General features: G+C 38.7%; 1 protein-coding gene across 2 annotated transcripts in view; it reads left to right on the forward strand.

Moving 5' to 3' along the window:
- The window catches only part of GRB14 (growth factor receptor bound protein 14), a 124,622-nt gene that overhangs the window by 74,791 nt on the left and 30,842 nt on the right, over positions 1-18,989 (forward strand). For both annotated transcript variants that reach the window (XM_068544991.1, XM_068544992.1), the window contains one exon: positions 666-822. In XM_068544991.1, the coding sequence (XP_068401092.1) occupies positions 666-822 (157 nt within the window). The remainder of the gene's footprint in view (positions 1-665; positions 823-18,989) is intronic.

Genomic DNA, 18,989 nt, shown 5'->3' on the forward strand with positions numbered 1-18,989 from the left:
GTCCCATGGCTCTGCTCTCCTCGTTACGTCTTTGTCATCATTTCCATTCAGTGAGAGGCTGGCGTAAGAGAATGGATGACAGTATGTGGGAAATTTTTATGGATTAGGTCTGGAGGTGCAACACTGCATGTGCTTACATCTCATTGACTAAAACTCAATCCCATGGACACAACTAATTGCAAGGGAGAAAAGAAAAAGGATTTGGTGAACATCTAGCCAGTCTTTGCCAAAATTTCTATAACCTGAAATAGAGAAATCTTTATATTCTATCTACTGCTGTTACAAAATGTATATCTGGGAATAAATCCCCCATGTTACTTGGATTATTTACAGATTTAAATATGGAGTGGAAAATTTAAAATATTGATAAGAGATATGTAGCTTTTTAGTAGATCAGAGTGGTGGGAAATGACATTGAATGGTCATTGAATGGCCTCCAGTTTAGACACTGAAGAGAAGAGATTGGAAGTTGTCAGACAGAGTGACTGACACATATTATAAACAAGTCTTGGATGGGCAACACTTACTCCATGCATAAGAAAATTAGATGTAAAACAAACTGTATAAGGAATTTGTAATTAGCTCAACGGATAAGTTTGATGACTTATTAGAATGATATTTTTAATAGACTATTTTAGCTCATTTTTTAATTTCTACCTACACAGGTAATTAAAGTATACAGTGAAGATGAAACCAGCAGGGCTTTAGAGGTACCCAGTGACGTAACTGCCCGAGATGTTTGCCAGCTGTTGATCCTGAAGAATCATTACATTGATGACCACAGCTGGACCCTTTTTGAGCACCTGCCTCACATAGGTCTAGGTAAGGATACAAAATCATAGTCATATCATTGCTTTTCTGTCCCTTATAGTTTGATCATATGGCAAAGGTTTTCTTCACTTGTAGAAAAATAGAGGACAATTACGAATAGTCCTTTTCTTTGTTTTTTATTTTTGGTGTTGGTAGTTGAGAGAAAAATAAAGTAGCACAAAATGGAAGTAAGAATAAAAATATTACAAATTTACCACCCTTCATGGTTTAAATAATGATGTGTGGAGATTTGAGAGCTAAACCATAGAGTCTAAACTGATGGAAAGATACATTTCATAATAATCTTTAGTAGCACAATGAACATTTTTTGAGAGGTCAATAAAATATGCTGTTATTTGGACTACTTTTTGAATTGATTGTAGTGCAGACCTGGGAAATGTCCACAGTGGTAGTTCTCTTTATGGGACTGTACACCCTAAATTTTTCTTGAAGAATGAGTAATCCTTCACACTTTAAAGTCATAAACATAAAAAATAATCGTATTTATTTGCAGTTGGAAATATATCTCTGTATTGTGAACTGTAGAGGCTTTTCCCCCTCATATCTTTTGATAAGTTATAAAGAATTTTCATTCTTCTGCTAGCGTGGGACAGAATTTGGCGACAATTTTGTCTCCCCTTTCTTATTTTTACAGATACTGCTGTTAAAAAACATGTCCCCATAATAGGTAGATGAGAAAGGAAGGAGTTTGTTATGGCAGTGCCATTTGATTCTTTGAATTTTGTATTAGTTTCCCTTGGCTGCTGTAACAAATTAGCATAATCTCAGTGGCTTAAAACAACCGAAGTTTATTCCGTTACATTTCTGGAGGCCAGAAGTCTGAAATCAGTATCAGTGGATTAAAATGAAGGTATCTTCAGGAATGAGCTTCCTCTGGAGGTTCAAGGAGAGAATCCATTTCCTGCCTCTTCTAGCTTCTAGTGGCTGCTGGCATGCCTTGGCTATGGCTGCATCACTCTAATCTCTACCTCCATGGTCACACTGTGTTCTCTTCTGTCTGTGTGCAGTCTCCCTCTACCTCTCTCTCTTATAAGATAATAGCATTTAGGCTTTATCCAGAGTAATCCAGGATAATCACTTCATTTCAAGATCCTTAAATCAATGATATCTGCAAAGTTTTGTTTTGTTTTTATTTTTTACCATGTAAGGTAACATTCACAGGTTTCAGGGATTAAGATGTAGATATCTTTAGGGGGCTATTATTTAGCCTACCTCCTTTGCATTGTATGTCAAACAACTTTTAGTAATAAACAACTTATTCAAAATTATTTTAAATAAGTTGTCAATGACAGGACAATTTGTCCCTTCAACTTGTTTAAAGAATTGAGAATTTTATACCTAGTCATGAGAGTCATTCACTTTCTTGCATAGCTAGCTACCAATATATAAAAATTTTCCTTCGTTTGATACATAGAGGGCTTACACCTCAGAGCAGCGTACCAAAGTAAGGTTCAGTTCGGATGAGAAGTTTGCCTTTGTCTTATGAAATGCAATAAAGGTGATGTTGGCAGAAAAGGTATGTTCTTAGGAGGATCCATTTTTGAAAGATTCTGGAAAATGGTTCATTTAAAGTCCCTTGCATTCCCTGAACCATTCAGGAAGTGTCTATAGTACTTCCAATTTGAAGACTGCTGTCCAAGGATGTGTCGGGACCTCAGGAAAAGGACAGAGGGAAGCCTGCGGAAAAGAAGTTTGGATAGTTCGACAGCCTCCACAGGGATTCTGAACCTCAACCCACCCTCCCACCCGCTGTTTGATAGTTGATGAGCTACAGCATGTCAGCTGATCTCCACAGCTGAGCATGTACCTTCCAAGAAAACTTGAATTCTGAACGTATGCTATACTGGTCCGTGTGACTTGCTGTCTCACCCTCGTAGGGCAGAAAAAGTTCAACATATATTTTCTTCATTGCCATTTGTGACTAATTTAACTTCTATTCATGATCGTTACTCTCAGAAGTATGGTGTTAACTCTCAACAGATACCTGCCGTAATTCCAAACTATTTTGTTTGCTTATGATTCTAGAAATATAGCTCTCAATTAGTATAATATATAATTACAGTATTTTATACTCTTAAAATTTTCTTTTGGAGAGAGTTTAAAAGTCATTAAACATCTTTTGCAGTTATAGTCACTACAATTTATCCCTAACAAAGAGCTTGAAGTTCAGTGATAAAATCTACTTTATAAATCAAGAAGCAGTTTTCACAGAGACCGCGGCAAGTCATGTGAGGAATAAAAAGATTTGTGCAAGTCTTTTAATGTAGAAGCTTAAAATGGAACGTTGAGAATTAATTTGAGCTATATGCTAAATTTAAACTTTTAGGCATTGAATAGAAATATATTTCTCCACTACTGTATTTTCTGGAAACTGCTGAAATAAAATCAAAGATGTGAGAATATTGTCTCATGGCTTCATTAACCATGCATTAGACCAAAGCTTATGAGAAAGAAATTTAGTTCCAGAGCTTTTTTGTGTTCTTCTTTTTCCTCTTTGTTTTTACTCAGATAAAAACTTTATACAGTAGAAAAATTGCAGACCCTAATGCTACCCAAATACTAAGGTATATTAGATTTGCCACCTTCCGTTCCTTTTTAAAAAAAATCTGCTGCTTTATTTCTGTAAGGATACACTGAGATGTTAGATGATAAGAGTTAATGAATATCCAACTAAACTCTTGAGAAACAGTTTTTATTCTTTTTCTTTCTTCTACTTCTTTAACAATATAACCAGAGAATAACATCTTAAGATGCTGTGGTCTTCCTCAGCATCAAATGCAAAACCAGTGTGTCTTTAAATTTTATTTGTGTGTGTGTAGCTTATAAATACTCTTGTAGTAGCTATTCAACCTAAGAGTAGTATTCAGGAACATTTTTGCTATTTGCATATTAAAATGAATGAAAAGAACTAGAGTGGGGTGTTTCTGCCCCTTAAATATGCTGTGCAGCTGCCGATGCCCTTTGTCAATAGAATGAAGCACTGACATATTCAACTGCAAATCTTCTTTTAGTGGTGATGACGTAAAGAACCAAAGGACAAATCATTTGAGAAAACTTTGGTGACCAGCTAGTGAGCTCTGCATGTTGTTCAGGAGACATTCTTGACCTCTCTTTGATTAAAATGATGAGTTTTCAGTGAATAGAATTCTAAAAGTGAAGAGGTGGTCTATTATTTAAAAAAAATATTTTTAATACAAAAATAATTCAGCTCAATGTAAATAACAGAAATAAAGATGTCAGGAATTAAACAATACTATCCATTATTTCACAACGCTGAGATAACTTTCTTTAGTTTCTCTATTTTAACATAGTCTCTAGCCTATGAGTTCACTTGTGTAGACTACCTTCTTTTATGTATGTGTGCATTTTTAAAAAATACTGATTATTTTTAGTTTTTTTTTTCCTTTCCACCTTACAGATTCCACAAAAACTAGGAACTCCCCCTGCCTTTCCCTGTTGCTTTCCTCCAATAGTTTAACAAATATCTGTTGACTATTTTGCACCAAGCCTGTTTTGTGTGTGGATCCCGTGGGTACAGTATGAACACAATAGACAAAAAGCAATGCCCTCATGAGTTTGCATTCTAGTGGGAAGAGAAAGACAAGAGATACATGACTAAAATGTGCAATCTCTTAGGTGGTGATTAGCACTGGGGAGAAAAGGAAGGCAGGGAAAGGGATAGGGAGTCCGAGGCTGGTTGGGAGGTGCACTTTAAGTAGATCAGGGAAGGTGTCCCTGACAGCGTGATGTTTGAGTAGAGGTCTGAAGCAGACAGGAGCATGTCTTGCACTTAAATAGAAGATTGTTCTAGAAGGAGGGAACATCAAGCGGGAAGACCTGGACGTGGCAATGTGCTTGTGTTCAGGAAACAGGACTTAGGGAGTCAGTAAGGTGGAAAGTAATGGAAAGGGACTGCACAGAGCTACTGCAGAGCCAGCTCATGGAGGGTCTCCCAGGCCATGGAGGGGACTGGACTTTTACACTGAGTGAGGGAAAAAGTAACTGTAGGTCTCTTCGTCAGAGAGCAGTATGATGTGACTTAGTTTTAAAGTCTACTACTAAGAAGACCCGAACGTAAGTTGTTTTTCTTTTTTTAAAAATTATTTATTTAATTTTGGCTGTGTTGGGTCTTCGTTTCTGTGCGAGGGCTTTCTGTAGTTGCGGCGAGCGGGGGCCACTCTTCATCGCGGTGCGCGGGCCTCTCACTATCGCGGCCTCTCTTGTTGCGGAGCACAGGCTCCAGATGGGCAGGCTCAGTAGTTGTGGCTCACGGGCCTAGTTGCTCCGCGGCATGTGGGATCTTCCCAGACCAGGGCTCGAACCCGTGTCCCCTGCATTGGCAGGCAGATTCTCAACCACTGCGCCACCAGGGAAGCCCCCCGAACGCAAATTTTGACCATTTGGAGGCTAAGCAACTTCGTTTTGCTTTTACATCAAATTATCTGTGGCTTCTGGGCTTGATCCTTGCCCATCTCTCATTTCTGCCAGTCACGCATGCCACATTGTACCATCTTCATGTCATGGTCTGCACATGTACGAGGCTTAGTGTTTGTGAGATCCTGAAGCCTTGTAGGCAAGAATATTGTGACTTAGGAGATAGATGAGAGTAGGGAGTTTTCTGCACTCTAGTTCACTTTCATATCCCAGATAAGCTTAGGAAAGTTTCAGAGACATGCTATGTGGTTAATAGATGTGCTACTGTTGTTGTGTGTGATCCATTAAAGCACACCACACATTACTGAAGTCAGGAGGAGCACATGACATTCAAAATATGGTAGGGTTATGGAATTCAAAGTCTGTTTTCAGAATGACACTTCGTGCTGCAAAGAAACCTCCAATTTTATTGGTATTTTTAATATGAATGCATATGTGTGATAGCTACTATTAAGGTGCATCTTATGTGTGCAGGGCCCCTACTTAGAGGTTTCACATTCATCTTGATAGACACTCTCAATATTTAGCCTTATAGCAACCCCGCAATGTACATTTATTTCATCTCCATTTTACACATAAGAATACAAAGAATCGGTGATAAAAAATGCCTGGCCCAGAGTCAACCTTGCACAAATCTAGGTACCTGTCAGATTCTCAAGTGTATGCATTTTCTGTGGAAGCAAGTTTGTTATTTCCTCACCTCACTAGGTCAGGCCAGTGTTTTTGGGATTCTGTGGTTGGTTTGTCTCTCTCACTCTCCATCTGCATCTCTCATGCATGCTATAAATACAAATTTAAATTCTGAAACCTCAGGAACATTTTCAGACAAACCTAGGTAGTACTGAAATTATTGGAATCAAACTGAGCCAGCCTGGTCCACTTTATAGCAGAGCCAGCTATTTATCTTGGCTGAGCGAGAGGATCACTTTGGAAACGGCCTGTTGTTGAATTTATACACATTGTGAATGGTAATATGACATTTGGAGCTTTGAATATGATATCAATATTTCATATCCTCTGTCCATAGTTATTAATATATGCTACCAAGAATTTTCATAGGTAGAGTAAATCATGGAAGGCAGCTAAATATCCTGATTTTGTTACAAGTTGCTGATTTGCCTGATTTTGGGTCGTGTTATTATGAGTTTCTAGTAGTACATACAGCTTTATAGACATTGGATTTAAAATATCAGTGTATCAACATATTTCCCCTTCTCTAATGATATAACAACCCGTTTTGTGACTGGTGTGTTTTACCTCACAGCCACTGGATGTCACTATAGTTCCCCAGACGGAGTCCCCTGCCTTTATAATTATTGTAAGAGGATGGTGGTGGCGGGGTGGGGTGGGGGGGGGGAGAAACTTCAGTTTTAAGTCTTCTGGAACTTAATGGGATCCATGTTTGCCTTGCTCCCATTCTGACTCCTAATTGAAGCCACGGTATGAGGCAGCGGCAATTAACACAATGCCTCAAGCGCATACCTACAGATTCCTCGGGAAGTGGAATTAATTGTATTTTAGTGTCATTGCTAGGGACCGCTGAGATTTCTATTGTGAGTACCACTGTGGAGTGGCTTTAATAAGCAAAATGAATGACTGCAGGCTTTTAATGAAACCATTTTTATGTGTGCAGCTATACCCACATGATCTCTTTAAGACTGAAGCAATGCACAGCAGCGGTGAGGGAACACTTCACAGCCGCCTGCTTTGAAGCTGCTCCTTCGCCTTTCTCTTCTTTGCAAAAGAAGCACAAGTGTTTTTTCTGTTGTCTGGCACTGATACTGATATGTAGTTGTACTTTCTGTGCTGTTTGGAACCTACCAGCCATCAGAGTTGTGACCACCCCCGCCACCAGCGGCAATAATTGTGAAACCTTTAGGACATGTGTGCTTCCTTCTCCATCGAGACTTATGTAGCCCTGACCTGAGGGTTAAGGCGACATGTGCTCTGGTAGCACACTAAGGCTGGAGATGGGAAATGTGAAGCCAGCAAAGAGTGCTCATAACTGAATCTGCCTTGTGGTCCAGCTGGTTTTTCCTTTTCGGTATTCTCATAGCCTGAGTTCAGCTCTCATCCTCCTCTCTTCTCAGGAATTCCTTTAGCCTTACAGTTGGTCCTTCCTCTTGCCTCTGGTCATACCAAAGTTATTCATCTGAGTGCAGACCTTGATTCACCTTGCCTTAGGGTCCAAGGTCCTTTGCAGGGCTTGTAGTACCTGTGACCTGACTACCCTTCCTACCTCAAGCCTTGTGTCTTGCACCTCCCTCCTCTAAGTTTACACATTAGAGAACTGCCTGTAGTCGCGGCATGTCTACTCCTTGGGTTCCTTGCTCATGCTGTTAAGATTCTCAGGAAGCCCTTTCTCACCCATCGTTACCTGGCTAACTGCTATGCATCTTCCAAGGCTTACTTGGAATGTCAGTTAAAAATAGCAATAGAGTATAACTGTATAATAACTGCTAGCCATTTCCTAAAAATTCCTATGAAGACAGAGACGGAACCCCTCAGCTGTCCAAGCTGACTGACAGCTAACCTAGTGCCACGGTCTGGGGAGAGGAGAGTTCCAAGAGCAGTTGGAGGCATTCCACGCTCAGTCTTATGAAGTAGAGTCACCCTTTCCATTTGAGAGCAGGTAGGGAGACACACCTGCCTCTCTCATATGCCTGGGTGCAGACTTTGGCTGCTCAGAAGCTAGTTGTTTTTTGAGACAATTGGCATACTTGCTGGCACTACCTTTTCTTATACATCCATTAGGAAATTACAACCTCCCCCCAACGCCCCCCCCCCCCCAAAAGAAGAGTGGTGCAAGAAGCGCTAGGAGTGACAGGTGAATTGTGTCCTGGGAGGTGAGGCTCCCACAAGTACACACTATAGGTGGGTGTGGAGAACAAGCAAATCTGGATAAGAAACAGATTTAAGGCTGTTCAAGCAGGATTATTTTACAGTATCAATTAATGAGAAAAATAATACCTAATGCTATTATAATAGGGGAATGTTATAAATTACAGTGTATTAATAGGATGTAAGTTATGCTGCTTTTAATCATGTTTTTGGAGCTTTTCCTTTGAAGACTGATGTGGACAAATGTAAGATTGTAACAGTGATTGAATAAAATGTATATTTTTCACAGCATTTAGGAAACATTGTATATATGTTTATATGTGTACAGTGTTTTCTAAATGCTGTGAAAAATATATACACAGAAACTCACATAGTCCCAAAGAAAAAGACAATAATGTAATGTTAAGTGCTTATTCCTGACTGACAGTTTTAAAGATGGATTGTGATTGTCGGCTGTGTTTTTCAAATTTTCTGTAATGGAAATGTATTATTTTAGTAATCAGGGATAAAAAAGAAACACAATTTTTAAAACTTATTGAGAGATTTTTAAAGACTTAGTTCAGACAACTTCCTGAAGCCCCAAGTTGGATCAAGTACCCATCTTCTACACTGCTGTAATATTTTCTGCAACTGTCTTAATAGTGATCATATTATTAAAAGTAGTCCATAATTCCATAAGCAATGGAACTCTCTGTATATGTACATCTTTGTAACCCAGGGTGTAGGACAAATAAATGGCTTTTGAACTCAGGTATACTAAACTGTAAGTTGTTATATCAAGTAGTTCAAAGGATGGATTACAGAGTACATAGAAGGAAGAGACTTGAAAAAGAAGCCAAAGAAATCACATGCCATGCCCAGATGGAGATTTACTCTGAGTCCTTAAAGGGTTCATTGGATAACTTAGAATTCATGGAAGCTGTTTCTAAGCTCTTCAGGTATTAACAGTCAGCTTGAGATAATATATGTGCAAACATTTTGTGGAAAAATAAGGCTTTCTATGAATACAAGTTGTGATCATTGAGTCTGAGTTAATATGAGGACTGTTTCACTCTGTTGAAGAATGATCCACAAGGCCTTTATACCCATCAGCTTTAGTGTCAAGATTTTCCTATTATTGCACTTGGGAAGCTGAATCTGGCAGTGGCAATTTTCCGGGGAATCTTGCTGGTATTAAGTAGTTTTCTTAGGTAAAGGAACCTTTTAGAAATTGGGCCTTGCTTTATTCTTTGCTTCTCCAGTTTTTGTTTTGCTTGGTCAGAGGCTGTTCATTTTTATCTGAAAATAAGATTGACAAAATGTATGTAGTTTCTACCTAACACAGAGACGTACAAGGACCATTTGTCTCCTGGAGTTTCCTGTAACAAAGGTATACAAAGAATTGTTTTCTGGGTGACTTAGAGCTAAAAGCCACTTTTGTTTCTTCTCTTATCAAGTGATGAGAAGAGTAGGGACTCCACTTTCTATTTGATCCTCACGCTGTACTTTCAGTAGATTCAGTGAAGAAATCCAGGTAGAAGGTCACAGGTGAACACTTTCCATTCTGGGAGGATTGAGGTTTTTTAAAAGACTTTGAAGTTAAATCAACAGTTTCAGAAGAACCTTCTCTCTTCTTTTTTTTTTTTTTTTAAAGAAAAGGTTTCTGAAAATTAAATAGAAAACAGAATTATGTGTAGTTATCACTGTTCGGTAATATTTTATTCTATTAACGTAAGACTTCACTGATCTATCAGAAACAAAAATAAAACTTAAAGTGATATGAAGCTTTTGTTTTTGTTTTAAGAAAGCTTTTTTTCACTCTTTTTGAAGGCTTTTTTTCCTTTTTTCCTCCTTTTTGGTTGCTGTCTTGAAGTGATTTAAGACAGCTTCTCTCCTATTTTTCTACCTACGTAAGAGTGCTATTTGATCATTGTAATAATTCACTTTACAATCCCCGAAAAATTCTTCAGAAAGCTTTTTAAATAGACTTGTATCTGTTAAATTTTAATAATACATCTTAATATAGTATTTTAGATGAATTTATGAAGTTTTAAAGGTAAGGTTTTTAAAAAAAAAATCACGTTGAATTTATTTGAATTTTACCGGGGGTCATTTCTCAAATGGTAGCTCAAAAAGTCTCTGAGTTCATTCTGGGTGACAGCTCCTAATATTGTTTTTTCAAACATTACAGCGAAGAGCCCCTAAAATATAGAATTAATAATTTTTTTTTGATAATTAAAAATATATTATAAGTTACTTAGTAGAATTACTGAGTTGGTTAAAGTCTGCTTGGTTTTAGAATGGGGCTATAGAGGAAGAGTCAAGAGAAAGTTTATGGGAAGCCATCTAGACAAGGGTTTTGTTTTGTTTTGTTTTTCCTTTCTTGGGTGTTGGTGATGATGTCTTATACTATGCTTAGGCCTTGGCAAAACAAAGCTGGTCTTCAGCCACTTTTCACCTCCCTTTTAAGCATTTTTCTTTTTCTCTCAAAGTAATCCATCTAGGCATCTTATATCCTGTTGTTGAACTTTCTCCCTGTTAAGGTCTGTATTTAGTTCAATATCTGCACTTTTTAAAAAAACACAAATTTTGGGACTTCGGTGGTGGCGCAGTGGTTAAGAATCCGCCTGCCAACGCAGGGGACATGGCTTCAAGCCCTAGTCTGGGAAGATCCCACATGCCACGGAGCAACTAAGCCCGTGCACCACAACTACAGAGCCTGTGCTCTAGAGCCCGTGAGCCACAACTACTGAGCCTGCGAGCCACAACTACTGAAGCCTGCGTGCCTAGAGCCCGTGCTCCGCAACAAAGAGAAGCCACCACAATGAGAAGCCCGTGCACCGCAGTGAAGAGTAGCCCCCGCTCTCGCAACTAGAGAAAGCCCATGAGCAGCAACAAAGACCTGATGCAGCCAAAAATAAATAAATAAATAAGTTAATTAATTAATTTTTTAAAAACCACAAATTTTCTGTAAGATGTGATTAGCTGATAATCAGTTAGGCCTCTTAGGGTTCTTTGGGTTATTTATTTTTAAATTTAATTTTATTTATTTTTTTATACAGCAGGTTCTTATTAGTTATCCATTTTATACATATTAGTGTATACATGTCAATCCCAATCTCCCAATTCATCAAACCACCACCACCCCCTGCCACTTTCCCCCCCTTGGTGTCCATATATTTGTTCTCTACATCTGTGTCTCAATTTCTGCCCTGCAAACCAGTTCATCTGTACCATTTTTCTAGATTCCACATATACGTGTCCATATACGATATGTGTTTTTCTCTTTCTGACTTACTTCACTCTGTATGACAGTCTCTAGGTCCATCCACATCTCTACAAATGACGCAATTTCGCTCCTTTTTACGGCTGAGTAATATTCCACTGTACATATGTACCACATCTTCTTTATCCATTCGTCTGTCGATAGGCATTTAGGTTGCTTCCATGACCTGGCTGTTGTAAATAGTGCTGCAGTGAACATTGGGGTGCATGTGTCTTTTTGAATTATGGTTTTCTCTGGGTATATGCCCAGTAGTGGGATTGCTGGGTCATATGGTAATTCTGTTTTTAGTTTTTTAAGGAACCTCCATACTGTTCTCCATAGTGGCTATATCAATTTACATTCCCACCAACAGTGCAAGAGGGTTCCCTTTTCTCCACACCCTCTCCAGCATTTGTTGTTTGTAGATTTTCCGATGATGCCCATTCTAACTGGTGTGAGGTGATACCTCATTGTAGTTTTGATTTGCATTTCTCTAATAATTAGTGATGTTGAGGAGCTTTTCATGTGCTTCTTGGCCATCTGTATTTCTTCCTTGGAGAAATGTCTATTTAGGTCTTCTGCCCATTTTTGGATTGGGTTGTTTGTTTTTTTGATATTGAGCTGCATGAGCTGTTTATATATTTTGGAGATTAATCCTTTGTCTGTTGATTCGTTTGCAAATATTTACTCCCATTCTGAGGGTTGTCTTTTTGTCTTGTAGTTTCCTTTGCTTTGCAAAAGCTTTGAAGTTTCATTAGGTCCCATTTGTTTATTTTTGTTTTTATTTCCATTACTCTAGGAGGTGGATCAAAAAAGATCTTGCTGTGATTTATGTCAAAGAGTGTTCTTCCTATGTTTTCCTCTAAGAGTTTTATGGTGTCAGGTCTTACATTTAGGTCTCTAATCTATTTTGAGTTTATTTTTGTGTATGGTGTTAGGGAGTGTTCTAATTTCATTCTTTTACATGTACCTGTCCAATTTTCCCAGCACCACTTATTGAAGACACTGTCTTTTCTCCATTGTATATCCTTGCTTCCTTTGTCATAGATTAGTTGACCATAGGTGCGTGGGCTTATCTCTGGGCCTTCTATCCTGTTCCATTGATCTATATTTCTGTTTTTGTGCCAGTGCCATATTGTCCTGATTACTATAGCTTTGTAGTATAGTCTGAAGTCAGGGAGTCTGATTCTTCCAGCTCCGTTTTTGTCCCTCAAGACTGCTTTGGCTATTTGGGGTCTTTTGTATCTCCATACAAATTTTAAGATTTTTTGTTCTAGTTCTGTAAAAAATGCCATTGGTAATTTGATAGGGATTGCATTGAATCTGTAGATTGCTTTGGGTAATATAGTCGTTTTCACAATATTGATTCTTCCGATCCAAGAACATGGTATATCTCTCCATCTGTTGGTATCATCTTTAACTTCTTTCAACAGTGTCTTACAGTTTTCTGCATACACGTCTTTTGTCTCCCTAGGTAGGTTTATTCCTAGGTATTTTATTCTTTTTGTTGCAATAGTAAATGGGCGTATTTCCTTAATTTCTCTTTCAGGTTTTTCATCATTAGTGTATAGGAATGCAAGAGATTTCTGTGCATTAATTTTGTAGCCTGCAACCTTAACAAATTCATTGATTAGTTCTAGTCAGTTTTCTGGTGGCATCCTTAGGATTATCTATGTACAGTATCATGTCATCTGCAAACAGTGACAGTTTTACTTCTTCTTTTCCAATTTGTATTCCTTTTATTTCTTTTTCTTCTCTGATTGCCGTGGCTAGGACTTCCAAAACTATGTTGAATAATAGTGGTGAGAGTGGACATCCTTGTCTCGTTCCTGATCTTAGAGGAGATGCTTTCAGCTTTTCACCATTGAGAATAATGTTTGCTGTGGGTTTGTCGTATATGGCCTTTATTATGTTGAGGTAGGTTCCCTCTATTCCCACTTTCTGGAGAGTTTTTATCATAAATGTGTGTTGAATTTTGTCAAAAGCTTTTTCTGAATCTATTGAGATGATCATATGGTTTTTATTCTTCAATTTGTTCATACGGTGTATCACATTGATTGATTTGCGTATACTGAAGAATCCTTGCATCCCTGGGATAAATGCCACTTGATCATGGTGTATGATCCTTTTAATGGGTTGTTGGATTCTGTTTGCTAGTATTTTGTTGAGGATTTTTGCATCTATATTCATCAGTGATATTGGTCTGTTATTTTCTTTTTTTGTAGTATCTTTGTCTGGTTTTGGTATCAGGGTGATGGTGGCCTCATAGAATGAGTTTGGGAGTGTTCCTTCCTCTGCAATTTTTTGGAAGAGTTTGAGAAGGATGAGTGTTAGTTCTCTAAATGTTTGATAGAAGTCACCTGTGAAGTCATCTGTCCTGGACTTTTGTTTGTTGGAAGATTTTTAATCAGAGTTTCTATTTCATTAATTGTGATTGGTCTGTTCATATTTTCTATTCCTAGTTCAGTCTTGGAAGGTTATACCTTTCTAAGAATTTGTCCATTTCTTCCGGGTTGTCCATTTTATTGGCATAGAGTTGCTCATAGTAGTCTCTTAGGATGCTTTGTATTTCTGCGGTGTCTGTTGTAACTTCTCCTTTTTCATATCTAATTTTATTGACTTGAGTCCTCTCCCTCTTTTTCTTGATGAGTCTGGCTAATGGTTTATCAATTTTCTTTATCTTCTCAAAGAACCAGCTTTTAGTTTTATTGGTCTTTGCTATTGTTTTCTTTGTTTCTATTTCATTTATTTCTGCTCTGATCTTTATGATTTCTTTCCTTCTGCTAACTTTGGGTTTTGTTTGTTCCTCTTTCTCTAGTTCCTTTAGGTGTAAGGTTAGATTGTTTGAGATTTTTCTTGTTTCTTGAGGTAGGCTTGTATTGTGATAAACTTTCCTCTTAGAACTGCTTTTGCTGCACCCCATAGCTTTTGGATCGTCGTATTTTCATTGTCATTTGTCTCTAGGTATTTTTTGATTTGCTCTTTGATTTCTTCAGTGATCTCTTGGTTATTTAGTAAAGTACTGCTTAGCCTCCATGTGTTTGTGTTTTTTACGTTTTTTCCCTGTAATTGATTTCTAATCTCATAGCGGTGTGGTCAGAAAAGATGCTTGATATGATTTCAGTTTTCTTAAATTTACTGAGGCTTGATTTGTGACCCAAGATGTGATCTATACTGGAGAATGTTCCGTGCACGCTTGAGAAGAAAGTGTAGTCTGCTGTTTTTGGAGGGAGCGTCCTAAAAATATCAATTAAATCTATCTGGTCTATTGTGTCATTTAAAGCTTGTGTTTCCTTAGTAACTTTCTGTTTGGATGATCTGTCCATTGGTGTAAGTGAGGTGTTAAAGTCCCCCACTATTTCTGTGTCACTGTCAATTTCCTCTTTTATAGCTGTTAGCAGTTGCCTTATGTATTGAGGTGCTCCTATGTTGGGTGCATATATAAAGTCTATTTTATCTGATCTGAGTATTGCTACTCCAGCTTTCTTTTGATTTCCATTTGCATGGAATATCTTTTTCCATCCCCTCACTTTCAGTCTGTATGTGTCCCTAGGTCTGAAGTGGGTCTCTTGTCGACAGCATATATATGGGTCTTGTTTTTGTATCCATTCAGCAAGCCTGTGCCTTTTGGTTGGAGCATTTAATTCATTCACGTTTAAGGTACTTATCGATATGTATGTTCCTATGACCATTTTCTTAATTGTTTTGGGTTTGTTTTTGTAGGTCCTTTTCTTCTCTTGTGTTTCCCACTTAGAGAAGTTCCTTTAGCATTTGTTGTAGAGGTGGTTTGGTGGTGCTGCATTCTCTCAGCTTTTGCTTGTCTGTAAAGCTTTTGATTTCTTCATCGAATCTGAATGAGATCCTTGCCGGGTAGAGTAATCTTGGTTGTAGGTTCTTCCCTTTCATCACTTTAAATATGTCATGCCACTCCCTTCTGGCTTGCAGAATTTCTGCTGAGAAATCAGCTGGTAACCTTATGGGAGTTCCCTTGTATGATATTTGTCGTTTTTCCCTTGCTGTTTTCAATAATTTTTCTTTGTCTTTAATTTTTGCCAATTTGATTACTGTGTGTCTCGGCGTGTTTCTCCTTGGGTTTATCCTGTATGGGACTCTCTGTGCTTCCTGGACTTGGGTGGCTATTTCCCTTCCCATGTTCGCGAAGTTTTCGACTATAATCTCTTCAAATATTTTCTCGGGTCCTTTCTCTCTCTCGTCTCCTTCTGGGACCCCTGTCTTGCGAATGTTGGTGTGTTTAATGTTGTCCCAGAGGTCTCTTAGGCTGTCTTCATTTCTTTTCATTATTTTTTCTTTATTCTGTTCCGCAGCAGTGAATTCCACCATTCTGTCTTCCAGGTCACTTATCCGTTCTTCTGCCTCAGTTATTCTGCTATTGATTCCTTCTAGTGTATTTTTCATTTCAGTTATTGTATTGTTCCTCTCTGTTTGTTCTTTAGTTCTTCTAGGTCTTTGTTAAACATTTCTTGCATCTTCTTGATCTTTGCCTTCATTCTTTTTCTGAGGTCCTGGATCATCTTCACTATCATTATTCTGAATTCTTTTTCTGGAAGGTTGCCTATCTCCACTTCATTTAGTTGTTTTTCTAGGGTTGTATCTTGTTCCTTCATCTGGTACATAGCCCTCTGCCTTTTCATCTTGTCTGTCTTTCTGTGAATGTGGTTTTTGTTCCACAGGCTGCGGGATTGTAGTTATTCTTGCCTCTGCTGTCTTCCCTCTGGTGGATGAGGCTATCTAAGAGGCTTGTGCAGGTTTCCTGATGGTGGTGGGTAGAGCTGGGTGTTGCTCTGGTGGGCAGAGCTCAGTAAAATTTTAATCTGCTTGTCTGCTGATGGGTGGGGCTGGGTTCCCTCCCTGTTGGTTGTTTGGCGTGAGGCGACCCAACACTGGAGCCTACCTGGGCTCTTTGTTGGGTGATGGCAGACTCTGGGAGGGCTCATGCCAAGGAGTACTTCCCAGAACTTCTGCTGCCAGTGTGCTTGTCCTCACGGTAAGACACAGGCACCCCCGCGTCTACAGGAGACCCTCCAACACTAGCAGGTAAGTCTGGTTCAGTCTCCTATGGGGTCACTGCTCTTTCCCCTGGGTCCCAATGTGCACACTACTTTGTGTGTGCCCTCCAAGAGTGGACTCTGTGTTTCCCCCAGTCCTGTCGAAGTCCTGCAATCAAATCCCACTAGCCTTCACAGTCTGATTCTCTAGGAATTCCTCCTCCCGTTGCCGGATCCCCAAGTTGGGAAGCCTGACGTGGGGCTCAGAACCTTCACTCCAGTGGGTGGACTTCTGTGGTATACGTGCTCTCCAGTTTGTGAGTCACCTACCCAGCAGTTATGGGATTTGATTTTATTGTGATTGTGCCCCTCCTCCCATCTCATTGTAGCTTCTCCTTTGCCTTTGGATATGTGGTATCTTTTTTGGTGAGTTCCAGTGTCTTCCTGTTGATGACTGTTCAGCAGTTAGTTGTGATTCCGGTGCTCTTGCAAGAGGGAGTGAGAGCACGTCCTTGTACTCCGCCATCTTGAAGCAATCTCTCTTTGGGTTATTATAGCCTTAATCCTTTAACATAATGAGACTTGGTTGGGGGACGGTATTTATGACAGAACATCTAAATGGGGATGGTGATATATAAATGTAAAAAAATTATTTAATATTTTAAAAAGCCAGATTCTATAATAAGTAAGTTTTATCTCCATTACGAGATGAGTATAAGAGGTGATAACCTGCAGCTGCATTTGATCCTCTGGATTTTCCTTTTTATGTTTTTATGTTTTCTGAATTTTCAATAGAATAGTGCCAGAAATCTTCTTTGAAGGAACGGGAAATATGTCTTTTGCTTTCCCACTTACTCTAGTTTTAGCCAGCTTTATTTGAAGACATTTTTCTGCTTAAGATTACCAGGCTATTTTCCTAATGCTAGTAATTGCATTATTTAAATATTTGGTGTTATAGTTCTATGAAATTTTCTGCAAATACTGTATCCCTTATTTTTTCATTGTAGATTGGTATGCTGGGCTTTATTTGTGTGTAGCCAACAAAACCCCAACTAGACTGCCGCTTTTTTGGTGACTACACATATTATACTAGTCTTTTTGTGACACATTTGTCATAGCTGTTCAAATGCAGCTTGGTTTTTCCATTCTTTGTTTTATTTTCTTTTTTGATGTAATCCAAATTCAAATGATTTATGTTACTTTCATGTGAGGTTAAGATTGATAACAATTTGAAATATTGCCTGTTAAATTCTTTCCCCTTACACTCAAAATATGGTTGTTTGTTTTCAGTTAATTAGTAAATAGTTATCAAACACATTTCAAGATAAAAGAATTTGAGGCAATCGAATCTTGAGGACTGAGGAATGTGAAAGAGATTTGAGCTGATACAGAAAGAATGAGTAGGATATAAACAGGGAATGCCCTGCCAGTGGGAACTGTAGTGAAGGCAGAGGCAGTGCTGTGCAGAGGAAGGAGCAGAGACTTGGGGTCAGACATGTGGCAGCCACTCAAATCCTGAGACGTTTGCCATCTGTAAAATGGAAATAGAATTTGCTCTTTCGGTTATCCTCTTAGTTTCCTAAGTCTGCTGTAACAAATTACTGCTGGCTTAAACCAATAGAAATGTCGTCTTTTAACAGTTCTGGAGGTGAGAAGTCCAAAATTAATTTCACTGGGCTGAAATCAAGGTGTCGGCAGGGCCACACTCCTTCCAGGGGCTTTATGGGGAGGCTGTTCCTTGCCTCTTTGAGCTTCTGGTGGCTGCTATCATTCCTTGGCTTGGGGTCACATCACTTGAGTCTCTGCCTGTGTGGTCACATTGCCCTTTCCTCTTCTTTCTCTGTCAGATCTCCTTCTGTCTCCTAAAAGCATACTTGTGTTTGGATTTAGGGCCCACCTTTGTAATCCTGGATAATCTCCTCATCTTAATATCTTACAGTTAGTGACATCTAAAAATGCTTTGCCATATAAGGTAACATTTACAGATTCCAGAGATTAGGACCTGATGTCTTTGGGGCCATATTCAGCTTACTGCAGATATTATAAGAATTAAATACAGTCATGAAAAAGGTCTCAGACTGAGATATGCAGAGATGTAACTTCCTTTATTTCTATAACTTGAATTAATTTCTAACTCTGAGTCTCCTGACCTCTTAATGGCAGACAGTTTAATCTTCTGTTACTGGTTTGCTTTACGGATTGTTATAGTCTTGTTGGGGTAAATAATCAATTCAGGTTATAGAAATGAGTTACATACAGGTTTAAGATACACTCAATTGAAGGTTAAGACCTACTTTCACTCTTCCAACACTCTGGTGGAGCATTTAAGTCCCAGGAAGGGTATTTGTCTAACTTCTATCCAACTCTTCTCTTCGTGTTCTAGAAACTCTTATTTCTCTCAAGCTTACTGCCTGTATCATAAAGCCCCCTATATTCATGGTCTTCTCTTAGCCCTTCCACACTTCTTCTAGAGGACTTGGTTCTGCAGTGCTCTTTCCTCATACTTGGATGCTATGGACTCATCTTCCTCAACATTGCACTTAGCTGTTGCTTTTCTGCCATGTTAGATGCAGGGCTTCTACTTGAGGGTAGAAGCCTCCTAAGGCTACTCTTTGGTTTGAACCACACACCAC

This window comes from Eschrichtius robustus, chromosome 5 (assembly GCF_028021215.1).
Source record: "Eschrichtius robustus isolate mEscRob2 chromosome 5, mEscRob2.pri, whole genome shotgun sequence".
Taxonomy (NCBI): Eukaryota; Metazoa; Chordata; class Mammalia; order Artiodactyla; family Eschrichtiidae; genus Eschrichtius; species Eschrichtius robustus.